Source organism: Hippocampus zosterae, chromosome 7, assembly GCF_025434085.1.
Source record: "Hippocampus zosterae strain Florida chromosome 7, ASM2543408v3, whole genome shotgun sequence".
Taxonomy (NCBI): Eukaryota; Metazoa; Chordata; class Actinopteri; order Syngnathiformes; family Syngnathidae; genus Hippocampus; species Hippocampus zosterae.
In genome coordinates, this window is record NC_067457.1 from 21,116,271 (window position 1) to 21,134,774 (window position 18,504).

Sequence of the window (18,504 nt, forward strand, 5' to 3'; positions counted from 1 at the left end):
ATACCTTTCTCACATCTCGGTTGGATAACTGGAATGCGCTTTACTTTGGAGTCAGCCAATCCTCCATTCGCTGTCTCCAGTCGGCCCAAAATGCTGCCGCTCGCCTCTTGACTGGTATTCGTAAGAGGGAGCACGTAACTCCTTCTCTCGCACTGCCTTCCTATCTATTTTAGAGTTTTTTAAGATTCTATTATTTGTTTTCAAATCTTGAAAAGCTTTTTTTTTCTTTGACTTTTGACTCGGCATGAGACTTGATTGTTAGTTTGACTGTTTTTGTGCTTTCTACTGTTTTTGTCATTCATTTATTGTTTTATTTTTTTTTGTTGCATGAATTTGTTTTTTTGCTCCACGTATAGCACTTTGTCAAGTCGAGATTATTATCAGTATTAAATGCCAAAAAATATTTGCTGTCCTACGTATATTCAGGATTTACACAGCCGGGGTGTGCTGACCCCTCCGTCGCTGCTGTCAGTGACACAGTTAACCCCCGAGACTAATCACCCAAGAAAGGCAGCCAAGCATGCATGTGTCGGGGATACGTCTCTGAAGGTTCGGCGCCATTCCCAGGCTTATGTTTCATGCGGCACACGGGCAGCATAGCCGCTAGGTGTTAAGGTAGCTGTGTTTGAAAACCCAATTTGACAGAAAAGAGCCTTCAATCTTTCTCTCATCTCTTGCTTTTTAAATTGAAAGGGTTTCCTTCGCTCTATCATAGACATCGTAGATCGATTTGTGCTCACAAGCATATATGTGAGTGTGGCATATACGTCGGTATGTGTGTGTGTGTGAGCGTGCCGGATCAATAAGCCGTTATGAGGCCACCAGTATAGGATCCCTCAGGTCGATCCAGAGCTGTAATCACTTTTCAAAGGCCCTCTCAAGCTTTTGGAAACTACCTGTCCTTTTCCTGGAAGATTATCTTTAACATGCGGTAACAAAGGTCATCTAATTGAGAGCTACTCTCTGCTGGTTAATGGCTATCGGCTGCGCACCGGCCACTTTATTTGCCGGTTGTTAGTGCTCGGTAAACACAACGGGCAGTTGATAAAGGAAACGAGAGTGCGGCTGCTGCGAAAATGGGGTTGGTTGTTTTGGGTTTGCGAGGGGGGCAAGAGAAACAGTCGGGGTCAGTCGTAGCGCTCCAATTACCTGCAAAAATTTTTGCTCGTCTCATTAACTTCACAGCGGCTATGTTGAGGTCCTAGAGTGAAATTATTTGAGGTGATTGGATGTGATTACGGGTTTCGACAGGAGATGTCTGACTTTGAATTTTGGCCCATGATTGCCGAAAAAAATACTCCATCGTCGGCTTTTTTTGTTTTTTTAATATCATGTCACGACGGATTTTTCTGCTGACATTCATTCCCGCACTGTCATTAAGCAGCTGTTTTGTCCCCTTTCCCACCGATGATGTTGCATTTATGTAATTTTCCAAGCGATGTGTGTGCGTGTGTGTGTCCAATACCATTTTAGAGCGAGTGAAAAGACAAAAAGGCCGGTCTGCGATCTCTCTAAAGCCGTGTGGAAGGAACCCAAAGTCAGATTTAAGCAGTCTGAGCCTTTCATCTTGCCACCTCCAGAGTTTGGCAAGGTCAAATCAGAAGATTTGTGGAAAAAAAAAATATGTTGACATGTTATTGAGAAATACAGTTTCTACCAACGGAAAGTGTAAGGAGGGGATCGTTTTCTCTTGTCCATTATTCATTCGCTGATGCCGAAATGTAAAAAAAATATATAATAATAATAATCACCGTTAGATGTATCATAATTCTATGGGCTAAAATGAAGGAGAGGGCGAAAAATCAAGAGTTGGCAGGAATATACACGCTGACTGTTTTTTGTTTGTTTTTTTTAAATATCTATTCAGTCAAAATTCCTACACGGAGAACCTACATCGACCCAGAAACGTGTGAGGACCTGCTGCAGGCTATTCACGCTTTTGCCAAGGAGTTGGACAACTCCAGCATCAAGATAGAGAGAATTGTGCACACAGGTAATGACCGAAGAAAAAGTACGCGATTTTCGCAGTATCGACACTGTCTACTGCTTACAAACAAAAAGCCTTGAATTCTACATTGAGACCAACTTGTCCTTTGTCTGATAAGATTGTTCTCAGCAGTCAAATCACATCATTTCTTCTAACAAAAGTATGCTAGCCCAATGCTAACACATTTTGTGGAATGCCATAGACAGGCTAAGCTAAAATAACTTAGCATGGATGCTACAAGTAAATATGAACCTTCAATATTGTCCTGTGTTTGTCTTTCTCTCCTGAAAAGGTGACTTTGGGGAGGTGTGTCGCGGCTGTCTCAAGCTGCCCAGCAAGAGAGAGCTGCCGGTGGCCATCAAAACATTACGAGCGGGCTGCTCAGAGAAACAGCGGCGCTCGTTCCTCAGCGAGGCCGGTATCCTCGGGCAGTTTGACCACTCGAATATCATCAGGCTGGAGGGCGTCGTCACCAACGGTAAGCGAGATCACGAGACGGAAGATACGGCTAACAAAAGGAAGCTCGGGGCGGATTAGTGTGCAAGGATCAAAATGCGAATGGGATTTATCCATAAAAAAGAGGATGGGGGGAAGTGGAGTGTGGCAATTTATAGGATTTGAGAGGCTGTCATTTGGAGGAGTGGCAATCCCAAGATCGGAAAAAAGTGGAATTAGTAGCGCGATAGAGTGTGCGCGCACAGGGTCAGGAAAGAAATGGGAATAGGAAAAGCGTTTCCTCTGGACGGCAGAAAAGGGGAAGAAGATTGGAAAGAGTTCCCAGATACTGTGATCACGTCAACATCTCACACACGGAGGGAATCGACACTCACAGCGAGGGAGACCAAAACCGCACAATGGAATAGGAACGCAGGCGCAAGAGTGGTTAGCGAGTGCTTGAAAGGACGCCGCACGCTAGCAACCCGGGCGACATAAGGGCCCAGACAGATAGCGATCGACTCCCTGCTGTGAAAACAGGATGGAAAAATAAACTCGAGGCAGGAAAGAGAGACGAGAGACGGAGATGATCTGGTATGTGGTGGAGGTTAATGGCAAAGGCAGGTGAGGGGAGACGCTTAAAGAGTTTGTAAAGTTTTTGTGATGCGGGCGTGTCTGCGGCGATGGGCAGGATGCCCGGATACACTGTGCTCAGCAGGATGGCAGCAGATGTGCTGGGTACAGTAATTGGTGTGAGAGACTCAGTGGGACCCAGGGATACACTTCAATCTCTCTCACACATACACACTCACACACACACAGGCACACCATTGGTGTGCACGTCACACCAGCACAAAGCCGGTTTGCTCTTCGATCGGCTTCACTATTGCAGATATTGCAGATATAGATCCTGAGCTGAACAACACATGCCGAATAATTACTGGCACACTAAAACCAACACCACTGCCAGCACTCTACAGATTGGCGGGCATCGCACCACCACACATACGTAGAGACATTCATGCAAGGGCACAAAAGCATAATCAAGAAAATGACACAAGACACCCCCTCTATGGTCATAGTGAATCAGTAAGAAGACTGAAGTCCAGAAAGAGCTTTATGACTGTCCATAGTTTAGATCCTGAGCAGTCAACAAACCACAGGCTCGAAAAATGGAGAGAATGGGACAGCTCTGCACTAAATGGTGCAATCCAAAGCCCAAACGAACATCTTCCAAGTGGAACAGCCCTCTCAAGAAGGAACTGGGTGACATTAAATAGAGCTAGAACCAGAGTAGGCAAGACTCGAAACAACACCTATAAATGGGGACTCTCACTCAGCAGTGAATGTCCGTGTGGCCACCCAATACAAACAATGGAGCACATTCTTCGGGACTGTGAACTGGGGCCCACCTGCACAGATCAAGACCTCTTAGACACTAGTGATGCTGCCAAGCAATGGATCCAGTACTGGCGCGACAAGATATGATGATGACTATTGCACACACCTGCCATGCAGTCCCACAAATAGTACACGCGTGTGCCGTTTGGCGATGAATCACCCGGTGTGACAAGACTAAGTACTGCTAACATGAAAGTCATCACTCGAGCAAACACGTCAGTAAATATACTTATGCAGACAAATGAGGCTCATAACAGCCATTTTGTAGTTCTCCTCTTGATCGCTCAATTTCTTTTGTTTGTTTTTGTGGATTAAAATAACCCTAAAGTACGATTATCTAGTCAATAACCACAATAATATCGTGAAATAAACACATGGCAGATGATGGCATTGATCCCTTTTGACTAGATGATGTCGGCTGGTAAATCTACATTTTTAGCAATTTTCCGCACTATTTATACTTTATATACTTCAGACAACAAGCGCACCTTCAATGGACAGCATATTATAAAACAGTTTTCATATATTGGGCGCAATGCATTATGCATAGAAGCTACAATAGTGGCTGCGGTTGCATTATGCGTCCACTAGATGGAGCTACTCTAAAGGGAATACAATACAATATAGCTTTATTTATATCGAACTTTCATAACGGCTGCAGCCGTAACAAAGCGCTTTACAGAACATTTCAAATACTACGTCCAAGTAATCCGAATATCGATCCATATAGAATCCGCATTGGATTTATAAGGCGCCCTGACGGCTATTGAGAAAATTGAATGCTTTTAAGATCAGAAAACCTTTATTTTTCTCACAATGGACTAAATCCCAAATTACAGCAGCAAAATTATCAAAGGGATATAGTATATCAAAAGTATATAAATATAAATATAAAATATAAGGGCCGTCTTTTAGTGCGGAAAATACGGTCAATTATATATTAAGTAAATAAGTCAGTAAGGTGAATGCACTAATGTAAAATGTGGATTAGGTGCACAATTAGATCTTGAATTAATCATTTTAATAAATCTGTTATTAAATTATTGCGAAAAGGTTTCTACTGTACACCATCCTATTGGCCCGATAGGAGCATGGACGTCATTTACCGTAGATGGAAAAGCATTCGTGACCCGTTTGCTCCGCCGTTTTCCCAAACAGCGCCGATATTAAACGTAATAGGATCAAAGGAAATGTCATAAGTTGTTTTCTTACCTTTTTGAGGGGAACCTCAGAGGAACCCGTTGCGGTAAAAGTGGCTCCACATACATTTGCTGATTGCCGGCAGCTATTTACGACCTTGTCTGCAATGACTGCTTCTTTGCCGGCCAAGTCGCCGTGATCTGGAGACGTATGATCCAATTATGCCTTTCCAGGTGTAGCATAGCTCGACCTTTTTCATCTGATGAAATGTTCAAGGTATAGACACCGCGAATGAAAGATGACTTGGGAAAACACCGTATTGCGTGTGCTCTTGCAGAATACTGACATCCTTGCATACTCAACGCGACTTTTAAATCCTAAAAACAGGATCGTTGAGTTGTTAATTGGCGATCGTATTGGTGATTCATCCTTAAAATTGTGTGTGCGCCCGTGCGCGCCTGCGTGCATGTGTCTGTGTTTTAGAATTGAGCCACGCAAAGTATCTGCAGGTTTGAACAAATGGCAAGAGGCTACAATCTAAAAAGGTTCACCTTAAATTCAAATCAATTTGTTTTAAAACTAGCTCTCGGGATATCCCAAAGGAGGTTTTATGGAGCAAATTTCTATATTGTGTATTGACAGCATTGGTGTTTATGAAATTATGCACTTTAAAATTTTATCACAGATTATTTCAATCGTTACCACAAATACACACACACACGCACACACGATAGTATACCTGCAGTGAATACGGTGGAGCCGAGAAACTAATAACAGTCGTTATACAATTTGATGAGAAGGGAGGACGGATCAAAACTAAACTAATAGCCTGAGCAGAAAAGCCAACTTAGGCAGTTTGTTGCAACTTTTATTTGAATGGCAATGCACCATAATGCCAATGCCTCTGGCTATTCATTCATTCAGTCATTCTTACTTCTGGCATCTTCACGCAAAAAGTAAAAAAAAAAGAAAAGTCAAAAAGTAACTATCTATGGCCAGCAGATGGGAGCAATGAGTCCCTTTTGGATGTGATTGTGTCTCAAACAATGCAGACGCTTGTAAACATGGCGTATGTCTGGAAAATGTAACGGTTCCAAGCACCTTGTGATTAATCAAAGTGTTGGTCACATTAGGGGATCATTTATATTTTGAAGTAGAAGCGATGACATAATGTACATACAAAAATAAATACACACACACACACAAGATTCCATGACAAGATACACATGCACACACTACTAAATACTACTACTAAATAGTGTGCTGAATAGTTTATAGCGATCAGTGATAGAATTTTAATTTACAGACATACAGTATTAATAATCCCACCCCCCTTTTGACCTCTTTTACAGTCTCGTCCCTATTTCATGTCTTTCAAAGCAGCGCTGGACCGCTGCTTTCCTGTTTTTAGATGTGCAGTGCGTGGGTGTAATGCATGTAATGTACAGGAACAAGCACTTGGACCTTGTTGGATTGTGTGTGTGTGTGTCTGTGTGCGTGTATATGTGTACGTGCAGATGTCGAGTGAGTGTTTAAGGGTGTTTAAACTTGCTGAGACAGCCAGGGCAGCACGCAGGTTCTTCCAGCTTCGCCACAGTTCACTGAGTGAAGAATGGCTTTGCCACAAATACTGCGGTGCTTGCCAAGAGGACTGACTCGCCTCACTTTATTCTCTCCTCTTTGCCTGTGTCTCTATTACTCCACTTACGGTATGTACAGTTTCCCCTCTAGGCATTCAATCTCCGTTTAATATCTCCCGTTGTCGTTTGTGTTCAGGTAACACCATGATGATCATCGTGGAAAGCATGTCTAACGGGGCCTTGGATTCCTTCCTTAGGGTAAGTCGGTGCATTTACATTAAGGCATTCCGAACATAAAACCAGCAGAGTGGAAACAAAACAAACTAACTCTAATTATAGCGAGTGTGATTGACTGATCTGTGTTGGGAGCAACGAGAGTAGCATCACCTCTGTGATATCGAAATGTAATTAATCAACTTTTATTCACCACGTCAACGTTAATTAGACGTGCCAACATATTCTTCACTGCCAATTCCAATAGCGTAGCGGTTAGTTAAGATGCATTTTTTTGCTCAAATATAAATCCACCCCCCGTTTTTTTCCCCACCATTCCAAGGCCAGCATGCTTGTTAACGTATCATGAAAAATATTCATGATTACACACAAATGGGGTGTTTTTGTTTCAAGATGCTAGAAGCTGCCACTCTCTGAACTAACACAGTGTGGCTCATAATGATGTGAATTAATGGCCCTCTTTGGGTTTTTGGTGGGGGGGGGGGGTTGTTGTTGTTGTTTTTTTAAATCCCCAAATGAAAACAATACATCCATTTGAGTGCAACATAAAACCATCATAACAAATGGGTCACTTCTTGCGAATCAACACCAAAGCAGGAAGCTGTCGGCCTTCCTGGTTTCTTTCCAACTCTTTTTCACGCCGTCCTTTCCCTTTTTTGAAATCACAGAAACATGAGGGTCAATTGAACGTAATGCAGTTGATGGATATGCTGACCGGTGTGGCATCGGGGATGAAGTACCTCGCCGAAATGGGCTTTGTTCACAAACGCCTGGCTGCACACAAGGTAAGAGAGCAGGGCGATGCGGTGGGTAGTAATAGAGTACAGCGTGTACGTTGATGTATGTCTCGAGCTCGCTTTTTCCGTTGGCAGGCTCCGAGAACACAATTTGTCCTCCTCTCCGACCTTTTTTGACAGTCATCTGTCAGTGGCTTATTTGAGGAATACGCGAAGCTGAAAATGACAAGACAATGCTGTCAAAATCATTTTGCCGTGAGGATTTGCTCTGTCAGTTTGTGCCTCCTTAAAAAGGAGCCAGGCTGTCTAAACTGCAAGAGCTCTCGTCGCGCTTGCTTTGGAAACAAACAGTCCAACTGGAGTTTGGCCCACCTTTGTAGGGATATCGTTTCACCTCGTAAATTAACTCCGACTTAATGCGCAGCGTTGCCCCTGAAGAACACAAAATCTTTTTTGTTTGTTTAAAAATAGCATCTGAAAGCACTTGTCCTGTCTGTTACACTTTAAACAAAATGAGTTTGACGTCAAACCAAAAGCACATTTGTTTAGCTAGGAAATCTGCGATCATTTTTATTCTTTACTTTATTCTTTGTTTTTTTTACATTACGCACAACTCTCATTTATTGTGCAGAAAACTAATTATAACATGTATTTGTTACATATTTTGATGTATTTTTATGCTTTAGAAAATATTCGTCTGAGTTTGTGGGGGGGCTTGGAACGGATTAGAGCATTTACATGGAAAACACGTCTCTACTTACAAAATTCTCTAGTTCAAAAATTTCTTCCTAATTATAACATGTATTTGTTACTTATTTTGATGCATTTTTATGCTTTAGAAAATATTTGTCTGAGTTTTGGGTGGGGCTTGGAACGGATTAGAGCAATTACATGGAAAACACGTCTCTACTTACAAAATTCTCTAGTTCAAAAATTTCTTCCTAATTATAACATGTATTTGTTACATATTTTGATGCATTTTTATGCTTTAGAAAATATTCGTCTGAGTTTTGGGTGGGGCTTGGAACGGATTAGAGCATTTACATGGAAAACACGTCTCTACTTACAAAATTCTCTAGTTCAAAAATGTCTTCAAAACTAATCATTTTCATAAGTAGAGGTACCACTGTACTTAGCTGCACTGTATTTGTACGAGCTGTCCGCGACCCACCCAAAATGGGTCCCGACCCATTTAGTTTTGAATCACAGATGTAAAAGACACGCGAGTAAAAGTACTACTATGGAAAAGTACACATTTGAGAGAAGTTTGTGTTACCCTCGCTTGAAATGCAGACTGTCATTGACAGCATCGCGCATGTATTTTTGTGTCCCTGGTGTGTAGGTTTTGGTTAATGCAAACCTGGGCTGCAAAGTGTCCGGCTTCCGACCTCTTCAAGAGGACAAGATCGAGGCGATCTACACAACACTTGTAAGAAAAAAGCTCATGAATCACGTTTTATTTATTTATCTTTTCATCAGTATGGAGCTCATTTGGATCAAATCAAGAAGCTGTCAGGTTTGTTTGAGGTCACACGATTTTACCATCATGAAAACGGTCAGCTTTTCTGCACTGTGGGGTTCAGCCGGAGGTGACTTTTGATTTCGGATTTTCCGGAACACGCCGCATGTCGAAAGCTTTCCAAAGAAGATGTATTAAGGGTGAACTCTGTGCACCCTCTTACCTTGTTGTCCCTTTTCTGACCGAATAGCACGGAGGGAAGAGTGTGGTGCTGTGGACCGCTCCGGAAGCCATCCAGTACCATCGTTTTTCCTCCGCCTCAGATGTCTGGAGCTTTGGTATCGTCATGTGGGAGGTCATGTCCTACGGGGAGAGACCCTACTGGGATATGGGCAACCAAGATGTAAGTGCATTCATTCCTAATCTCTAGTCATTATCCATCCCATTGATTGAAGTAATCGAGGCGGATTTTATATGAAGAGTAACGGCGTTTCGCATTCATTAGGAAAAAAACACACACACAAAAATGTTCCATTTTGTGTGTGTGTTCTTCCCAGATGAAGTCGTAGTGAGAACACATGGCTTTTTACTCACTCTATTTTTATTGGTCACCTCCATCTGCTTCGACGAACGCTGCTGCGTCCATAGCCAGCTTGAATCTTATGAACAGAAAGTGAAGAAGCCGAAGCTCTGAAAGCTTTTTCAAGGCCTAAGCCCCCCCCCCCCCTCCACTTTAAGTCTGCATCAGCTCCATAACCAATCCTGTTTTCTCCAAAGGAAGCGGTGACCTCCTTCCATTGGCCTCCACCTGTTCTTAAAAAGTCCCGAAAATCCCTCTTTTACATTTAACGCCTTCTGGAAAATGCAGGGCATTTTTTTTTCTATATTTTGCACTATAGGACTCTCGCCGCTGCTCTTATTTTGCAAGTAAAGTGAGAGGCTCGCTTCACTTCTTGCTCTTTAAAACGCTTTTATTTTACTTTCTAGTCGAAGCTAGTCCTCAATCATTTATTGTCATCTAAGACAAAAATAGCTATGATTCAAACGCAAATGAAGATACAATCCAAACGATCTATCTTCCTAATGGGCGTGCAAATTGCAGTCAGCATAATAGGTATCCAATATGCAGGTGCAAGCTGGGGGAAAAAAAAAAGCTAACCGTTATTATCGTGCTCCAATTTTTAACGTCCAGAATTAATTTGCATGAGATAAGCAGCATTTTTTTTTCAGTACCCCTTTCACCAAGCATCACAAAGTTTCCTTTCAATCTGGCACGCATTATCAAACTTTCCATTTGCGCTGTAGGGGTCAAAGGTCAAACTTGTCGAGCGGTCGGGGATATTCATCCACGTTGAATTGATACATGATATCGTAACGGGATTGTTGGTTGGCCTGTCCACCTGTAATTCATTGTGCCCTTTACTTTGCTGGCTTTGATTAAATAGAAAATGTCAAATGCTGAAAAGCATTTTATGAATGCTCTTTAGAGAGGCGGGGAGCTTAAGCAGCCAAATAGGGGGAGGAGATTGGGCAAGATGGAGAGAAGAGAGAGTGTGTTTTAACAAATAATGCAGCTGGTAGATGTCATTTTTTATGAGTATACCCTTTTTATTTCCTCCTTTTGGTCTGACTGTAGTTTTTAAGAGTGATTCAACAGCAGGATGGATAAGATGAAATCCCCCGGTGTGGTGATAGGCTGAATGGGAACAGCGTTAGTTAGATGGAGTTGAAAGGACCATTGAGTAAGTCTACAGGGACGTGATCATACTCTCCTGTTTGACAGAGGTGACAGCAGAGCTTTATGAAAGTAGCTCACGAAGGCTGATGCCAAAATTAATATTTGGCTTATCTTTTCGAGGAAAATATATATCCCCGCAACGCATTGATAGATCACTTAGATACGGGGAGGTTTTAATTCAAGTGGGACCTCTACTTATGAACGTCTCTTCATATGAAGTTTTCAAGTTACGAAACGTCTCAACTGGAAAATATTGCCTCTCGTTATGAAAGACATTTCAAAATACGAAAGGTAAAAATACAGGATGGGCTGCTACTCGTAGCTCTGAGTTTTCTGAACGCAACATACTTGTAGCTGCTCTGCCATTGGCTATTACTGAGCATCTTCCTGGCATCCCATTGGTTGAGAGGCATTTCTATGTGTGTAGATAGATTATGCACAACTCTCTTTTAGTGTTTGTGACATATTTTGATACATTTTTATGCTTTAGAAAACATTTATGTCTGAACATGGGGGGCCTTGGAACGGATTAGGGCATTTACATGGAAAACGCGTCTCTACTTACCAAATTTTCTATTTAAGAAATTTCTTCCAATTACCTTCGTAAGTAGAGGTACCGCTGTATTCCTTTCTAATATACTGCAGTCGTGAAGAGGTGCCCTGCATCATTTGCTTACCTTATATATTAAAAAAAAAAAAATAATAAGTCTCCAACAGACGCAACCAAGAATAATTGCCATTCGACCCTATGAGAGAGACGCCGTCTTGAAACAGGCAATGTGAAAGAGCAGCTAGGGAAAAAAAAAGCGTTAAAGTCAATCTGCGTAATTAAATTTAAATCTATGCAATGCTCGTGGGTGGTCTAAACATCCAAATAAAAACGCAGTTCATACAGCTCTTTGTATGAGACCTCATTATATTCTGAAGCGCTCGTACCGGTAAATGATGTAACGGTTGAGTGTAAATAGCGTAATGCTGTGAAAACCCCAGCCAGTGTGACACCGTCTTTAAGGGTAAGTGGTGCGTGAATTACTAAGTATCTTTATTTCCCTTCCAGGGAATGATTTTTGCTCACTCTGCTACTCAAGGCAATAACTGTGACAGAAACGTTTCAAAGCAAGGACTTTGCCACGCATATCCACATTTCGACATCGGAGCAGATCAATGGAATCATTGGGATATTTCTCCATTTGTTTCACGTTCCACCGCAACCGATCAAATTGGTTTTGACTTTTTGTTTTCCCGGCCGTAGGTGATCAAGGCCATCGAGGACGGCTTCCGGCTCCCCGCGCCGGTCAACTGCCCGACACATTTGCACCAGTTGATGCTCGACTGTTGGCAGAAGGAGAGAACAGAGAGACCCACCTTCAGTCAGATCCATTCGGCGCTGAGCAAGAGTATCCGCTCGCCCGACGGTATCGGCTCCTCCACGTTGGCACGAAGGTCACAGCCCCCGTCATCCGAATCTCTCCGCCATTTACTTTCACCCCGGGTATACTCATAAAACCCCCTTTCCCGCTCTTCTTCTAGAACCCTGAGTTCCTCCATAACACTGGCGGACAGACCGATACCCACCTTCCCGTCGTTTAACTCGGTAGGCGAGTGGCTGGATGCTGTAGACATGGGCCGATACAAGGACAACTTCACTGCTGCGGGCTACTGCTATTTGGAGTCGGTGGCGCGAATGACCGTACAGTGAGTAGCTCTGCAAAACGTTCTCACGGTGACCTTCGAGTTTGAACTTTGTCTTGCTCTCTGGAGTTATTGAAGTGGTACGTCACTATACAGAGACACTCCTCTACAACGAAACCTACATGGGCAAAAATACCCCCTAGTATGAAAAAATATTCATGCATTAACACCATTCCCACTCTCCTGCCCCCCATACAATGAAAAAAAACCCTATTCCGTTATACGAAATCTTTTTCCCTGCTCTTGCCTCGTGACGAGATTCACTACAACGAAGTCTAATCCAACAGCTACCTCTACTGCTTCGTTTGGAAACGGCAACAGCAACCACCACACTGGTTTACACATGGGCGGTAGTCCAGGAAGTATTTATTTTTAGTTTCAGATGCAGCAAGAACGTTGCATTGCTAAAATGGATACAAAACGGACACTATTGGAATAAAATTAAAGAGTTCACATATGTTTGTGTGTGTGTGTGTGTGTGTGTTTACATCTGAGATCAAATTTGCTACAGTGAACAAACCCCTGTTGTGAAAAATGTCTTGCTGCAAACATGATTTCGTTGTAGAGGAGTTTCACTGTATGTCACCTGCATCGAGGTTGGAAATCATTATTCCTCACGTACTTCCTTTCCGTCCGTCCGTTTATTGTTTCCCAATTTGAGATATTGTGTGAAGAAATCTTGGACAAAAGTGAAACTGTATGTTTGCAGAGATGTCCTGAGTCTTGGCGTCACCTCCCTGGAGCACCAGAAGTTGATCCTGGCTGCCATCCAGACCCTTAGAGCCCAGGTCATCCAAATGCACGGGCGCGGCGTGCAAGTGTAACAGCCGGCCGAAGGCGCTGCTTGCCCGCAGGCTAACGCGTACATGCAGATGGCAGAGGACGAGGGTGTGGATGAAGCAAGCGAGACTGTCTTTCCCTTTCCGAACGAAGGGCAGAGAAAAGGACCTTGCGCTCCTCTATTTCTTCCTCTCTCCTGCATTCTTCCTCATGCCTTCCGCAATTCCTTCCGTTCTTTGTGCTGTGAAGGCCCTCAGAGATGAGCATCAGTCCCTCTGGTGGTTGGGGGTGGGGTGGCAGAAGAGTGATGTCATGTGACTTTTTTTTGCACTTTGACCTTCAAAACCTGTGTCAGCGAAATCGTCCCGTTTCGGAATCGCTGCGTGAAGACGATAGAGAGAGAGTCTCTTCCAGAATGGTGACCTATGAGCTGCGGATGGGGGCTGTAGAGAAGGGACTCCAAAAGGTTACTGGACCACTCCCACCGTTACCACAATTATTTCATTTATTTTATTTTATTTTAATTTTTGGTACCGTTTACTGGCCTCGCGTCAAGACTGGCAAAGACACTTCCCCGCCGTCTGATCCCACTTGGAATACGAAGGGACATCATCTAAGGATGTGAACGAGCATCACGATGCCAGAAGTGATTTTTATATCAGATGGTGAGGGGATATGTCTGAATATTTTTTTAAATGGCAGGCTTGTAATCCACACACCCGGTGCAGTGGCTGCCAATAGTTATAAAGTCTGAGCTGTCCCATGCAAAAAAAAAAAAAGGAGGAGGGGGGGCTGACAAGTTAGAATTTTTTTAATTTGAATGAGGCCTGTAAAAACATTTGAAATGAATGAAGGGATGATGTACTATGAGAGTAAAGTGTGCTGAATCTTAAATCGAGATCAAGCCTGGGGATTGATAGAATGAACTTTCAGGAATATCGGCCTGATAATTTTTTTTATTTATTTTTATTTTTTGGACTGATGGATGAAAAAAAAGCTGTCGGGCCGTGTCTGGTGAACGAGTTGTGTGTTTGATCACCCTTAACTTAATGTCGCTGGTCTCTTTCACTCATCCTGGTTTCTTTTCTGTCAAGCTGTCTTCAACGTGCAAATGAACTATTTCATTTTCCCCTTTCACCCGGATGCCATCTTGTAATCTTTCCCCTCCCGCGTACTCTCTGTCAAACTCAGGTCAACTCTGGAAGATGACCCAAAACTCATATTTATTTGTGGAGCGGGAACCTCAAGAGATCACTATAAAAGCAGAGGTTGGCTTTGGTATTTAATTTAAATGAAAACATGAGTTTGCTAATTCTGCGACGCTCATGTTGAACGGGTTTCGTACGGGACTGCCAATGGAGGATGTTAGCTGTCTGCACACAGTATCTGTGTATTCATGAACAGTTAGTCTGATATCATCGGATGTGTTGGGTGTGTAAATTCAGTATTAGAACGTCGTCATGATATTCTTTTTGTTTCTCATCCTTTTGTATTTTCCACACTAAAAGGCGCAGTGGATGATGAGGCTCACCTTCAATGAATGGCCTATTTTGTAATTTTTTTTTCATACATTGGGCGCACCGCATTATAAGACGTAATCTGCAATGCATCCACTAGATGGAGCTACACTCAAGGAAACACCAACAGAACAATCAGATGTCAGTAAAACTTATTGAATAAATCAGCGACACAGTTCACTTAACCAACAGCAAGTTTATAACATTGACTCGTTAACGTTGAACTCTCTTGCCGCTGCGCTATTTCCGTGTTCAAGTGCGTAACCGATATTTTGGGGTCAAAATATTACCGTAATGACCATACACAAGGCGCATCGGATTTTAAGGCGCACTGTGAGCTTTTAAGAAAATGGAAGGCTTTTAGGTGTGCCTTTTAGGTTTTTTTTCCCCCATTACTGTTGGGTGTTGGTGTCCAGTGATCTGTCCCCGTCGCCTTGACAAAGTCATCACAGCAGATTGGTTAAGAGAGCGTTTAGCGAGGCGTGAGCTGATGACCATCTTTTGATCAGAGGTCATGTAACCAATTTGTATTTGCGACAGAATACAGTTCGCGTGGTTCTGCTTCTTCTCATCCGTCGTCTCTCTTTTTGTAATTGTGGAAAACAAAAGCAACTCAGGCGGGGCAGCTGGCAAATGATCGACTTTTCGTTTCGTCGGCCGATTGCAAGATTGTTCGACGGTTCGCGGTGAAATAGGAAGAAAGGCAGTTTGCGGTTGCTATCGCACACTCACACACACTTGGAGAAATCAAATGCACCCTCGTGCATTCGCGCACAGAAAAATAACGAATGGAACGTGTCGCCACAATGAATGAAATGTCAAGCGTTTGTGACCCTCTCTTTGCCCGTCTCTTACCACGATATGTTTAATACTGTAAATATGTACTTGAAAATGCTAAATCTATTTTTATAATTTGTTTGAAGAACAATGTGTTGAATATAATATCTGCTCACTGTGTATGGGGTGATTTGTTTGAATTTAGGGCCGTGGCCAACAACCTCTGGTGTTTGGAGTATTTAAAACAAAAAAAGTTTTTGGGGGGGTTTGGGTGGGTGTTAGTTTTTGATGATTTTTACCCATTGGAAGAAATTCTAATGGCTGTTCCAGTTATGAACTGTGTTATTAAAAAATCTCCCAATGTATGTAAATGCATCTTTCATTTGGAAACGTCGTCAACATACTGATGTTAGCTTAGCTAACCGCGCCGCGGGCTATCGTTTGTCGAAGGCTACATGTATTATGGATTTTTAGGGTTTGGATTCACAAAGTGTGAGTTTACCCTCAATTGTTTTTGTCGTTTCAGAGCCGACATTTTGCCATTCGAACCATCATTAAAGATTGAAGGGGGAACTCTCTGAGGAGGTGGGTTCCATTGTCAAATAGATCAAACGGAATGTTAGCAGATTTAGTCGAAACAAATTACACTTTTAGATTCTTTCACTTCAGCGAAAGGGCGCATGATTTATTTTTTTGGCATTCATCTTCAAATACGGTAGCTACTGTATGTAATTCATCTACATCGGCGACATTCAGACAGCTAGCATTAAAAAAAAAAGTCAGAAATGTACAAGCAATGTACAGTCTTGTATGAAAGATGGAAAACAAAACTTTTCTTGGACTTTGACGAACCCGACTGAATTATTTGTCTTTGAGCACTCTATTTATTCCCTTTCCTCCCGCTCCCCGCCCAATTAAAAGTCTGCTCTTCATTTTACTTAACAAGCCAAGGCCTTCCGAAGCAACTCATTCTTCTCTCATTAAGTCTACCTGAGCTGCTTGCGCTTGGATCCGTTACAAGGTTAATGCCTTTAATCCATTCCCTCTCAAATTCAACTTTCGCTTACTTGGCCAAGGCTACTTTTTGCAAGTTCGTGGTCCTCTCTCACACTCTGGCTGTATTCACATGTGAACTTAGTATCGCTCGCTCAGGGAATGAGGTTATATTACTTACTACTTGATTATGCAACACCCACACTTCGACCAGCGCCAGGCGTATGGGAAATTATTGCGAAATGCAAATCAAGCGTCGTGGTGGACTGCTGTGGGCTATTGTGTGGGCGTGCGGACGTGAGAGCGCCGCTGCATGCTTTCAAGCCCGTTCACATGGGTCAGTGTGTGTGTGTGCGCGCTTAACATTATGGGTCTGTGCGCCTTGTGTGTGTGTGTGTGTGTGTGTTCTGACCGGGGATTTGAAAAAGAGATCGTTCCTTCTATTTTTATTTAGTTTGTTTTTTTTATCGAACAGAGTGTCAGCGGCAGCAATCCGTACTTTTTATATGGCCGTCTTACTGGCATGGCGGATTGGAGTGAGTTTCATCTCCGAGCTAACGCGGGCGCCGCTTTCGGCAACTCCCCCCTTGCAATCAAAACTTTCCTCGCCATCACTCGATGTGTTTTTTTTGCGAACCATGACAAGTAGCGTTGAAACTTTTCCGGGCAGCCCAAAAAATAAATAAATACAAACCACAATTGGGTTACTTTACATTTGAGGCTTATCGTATATTTGTCGACTCTATTAGCGATGCTATGTGATTAAGAGAAACTGAAATAAAACAGGGTTGCGCTTTCAAGCGAGGGGGTCAAACTAATTTTCCTGCGATTGATCTTTCTGCTTAGAAATGTATTCTTAAATCGAAATGTCAATATTTTGGATTCTTGAGTCGGCTGAGGTCATTTCTGGCATGAACAGGAACAGGAGCTTGAATAGGGTTGACAGAACGTGTTGTTGTTGTTTTTTTCCCAAGAGTGATTCCCCAGCTGTGTTTTGAGAGCCCTCTCATCCCCCCGGTGCCATCCTTTTTCTCCCTCGGTTCTGTGCGAAGATTAAAGCCAGCACAATAAAAAAAAGGGTTGAACCGTCCACCTCTAAACCACTTTGAAGGGGAAACTTCCCTCGGTAGAGTTGCTCCTGTCCTTTCTTTGCCGAAGCGTGCCACGGCTCAAATCGGCTTTTGGAAATTAATCCCCGCATTATGGTGGAAGTGAGTAAACAAACCGGGTTGGGGGACAGAAGAAGCAAATGGAAGGTGAGAAATTGTGACGCTCTTCGAGGTGTAAAAGCTTCAGATGAAGGTTATGCATGCTTGTGTGAACGTGCTCTGGGAAAAAGAGAGAAGGGAACAAAGTGGTGAGGGGGCTGACGAAGGAAAGGAAGCAGCCAAAGGCAAACCAAACCCTTCGGGGAGGAAGAGCGTCGGAGCTTTTTAACAGCTTGATCTTAAAGCACCTCGTTCTGTCATGGCCCCGGTCCAGCTTATGGCTGGCTTTGTCTCTCCCCGGCTTCACTCAGCCACTTTGCCCGAGTGGCAAAAAAAGTCATTGTCTGCAAATCCTCCTCCCGAAGCCTTCGGCGCTTCCCACCGCAACCCCTCCGCTGAGATGTACTTATGTGAGGCGGCGTGAGTTCAGTCTGACAAAATCTGAACTTCCCACTGAGCCAAGATTAAACTCGAAGTGACCCGCACTGACAACTTCTCTCCGTGTCGTCGGCTTCTATCTTGCTTTTTGGACAGTTTAAACACCCATCTGTCTGGAAACGCCTCACGAAACTCTCCTTGAGAACACTTTGCGGCCCTATCTAATAGCTTGTGTGTTACCTCTCGGCGTCACGCCATTTACTACGCAGGCTATTTATCACTGTCCTCCACGATAGCTTTTCCGCGCCATCCATCATAGATATTTCCCCCTTTAGTTAGCTCCGTTATTCAAGACCGCATGTCATCTCAAAGCAGGGACGCGAGTGCCGTTCTGCTTTTTGTTTCCCTTGTTGTACAAAGTTGCTGCCAAAGCAGCGTTGAACTGGCA

General features: G+C 43.2%; 1 protein-coding gene across 3 annotated transcripts in view; it reads left to right on the forward strand.

The window, feature by feature from the left end:
- LOC127604512 (ephrin type-A receptor 7) overlaps window positions 1–15,842 on the forward strand; it is a 107,419-nt gene extending 91,577 nt beyond the window's left edge. For all 3 annotated transcript variants that reach the window (XM_052071620.1, XM_052071621.1, XM_052071622.1), the window contains 9 exons: window positions 1,868–1,993; window positions 2,280–2,465; window positions 6,740–6,801; window positions 7,446–7,562; window positions 8,857–8,943; window positions 9,224–9,376; window positions 11,964–12,154; window positions 12,242–12,406; window positions 13,113–15,842. In XM_052071620.1, the coding sequence (XP_051927580.1) occupies window positions 1,868–1,993; window positions 2,280–2,465; window positions 6,740–6,801; window positions 7,446–7,562; window positions 8,857–8,943; window positions 9,224–9,376; window positions 11,964–12,154; window positions 12,242–12,406; window positions 13,113–13,227 (1,202 nt within the window). In that variant the 3' untranslated portion in view covers window positions 13,228–15,842. The remainder of the gene's footprint in view (window positions 1–1,867; window positions 1,994–2,279; window positions 2,466–6,739; window positions 6,802–7,445; window positions 7,563–8,856; window positions 8,944–9,223; window positions 9,377–11,963; window positions 12,155–12,241; window positions 12,407–13,112) is intronic.
- Window positions 15,843–18,504: the final 2,662 nt, after the last annotated feature.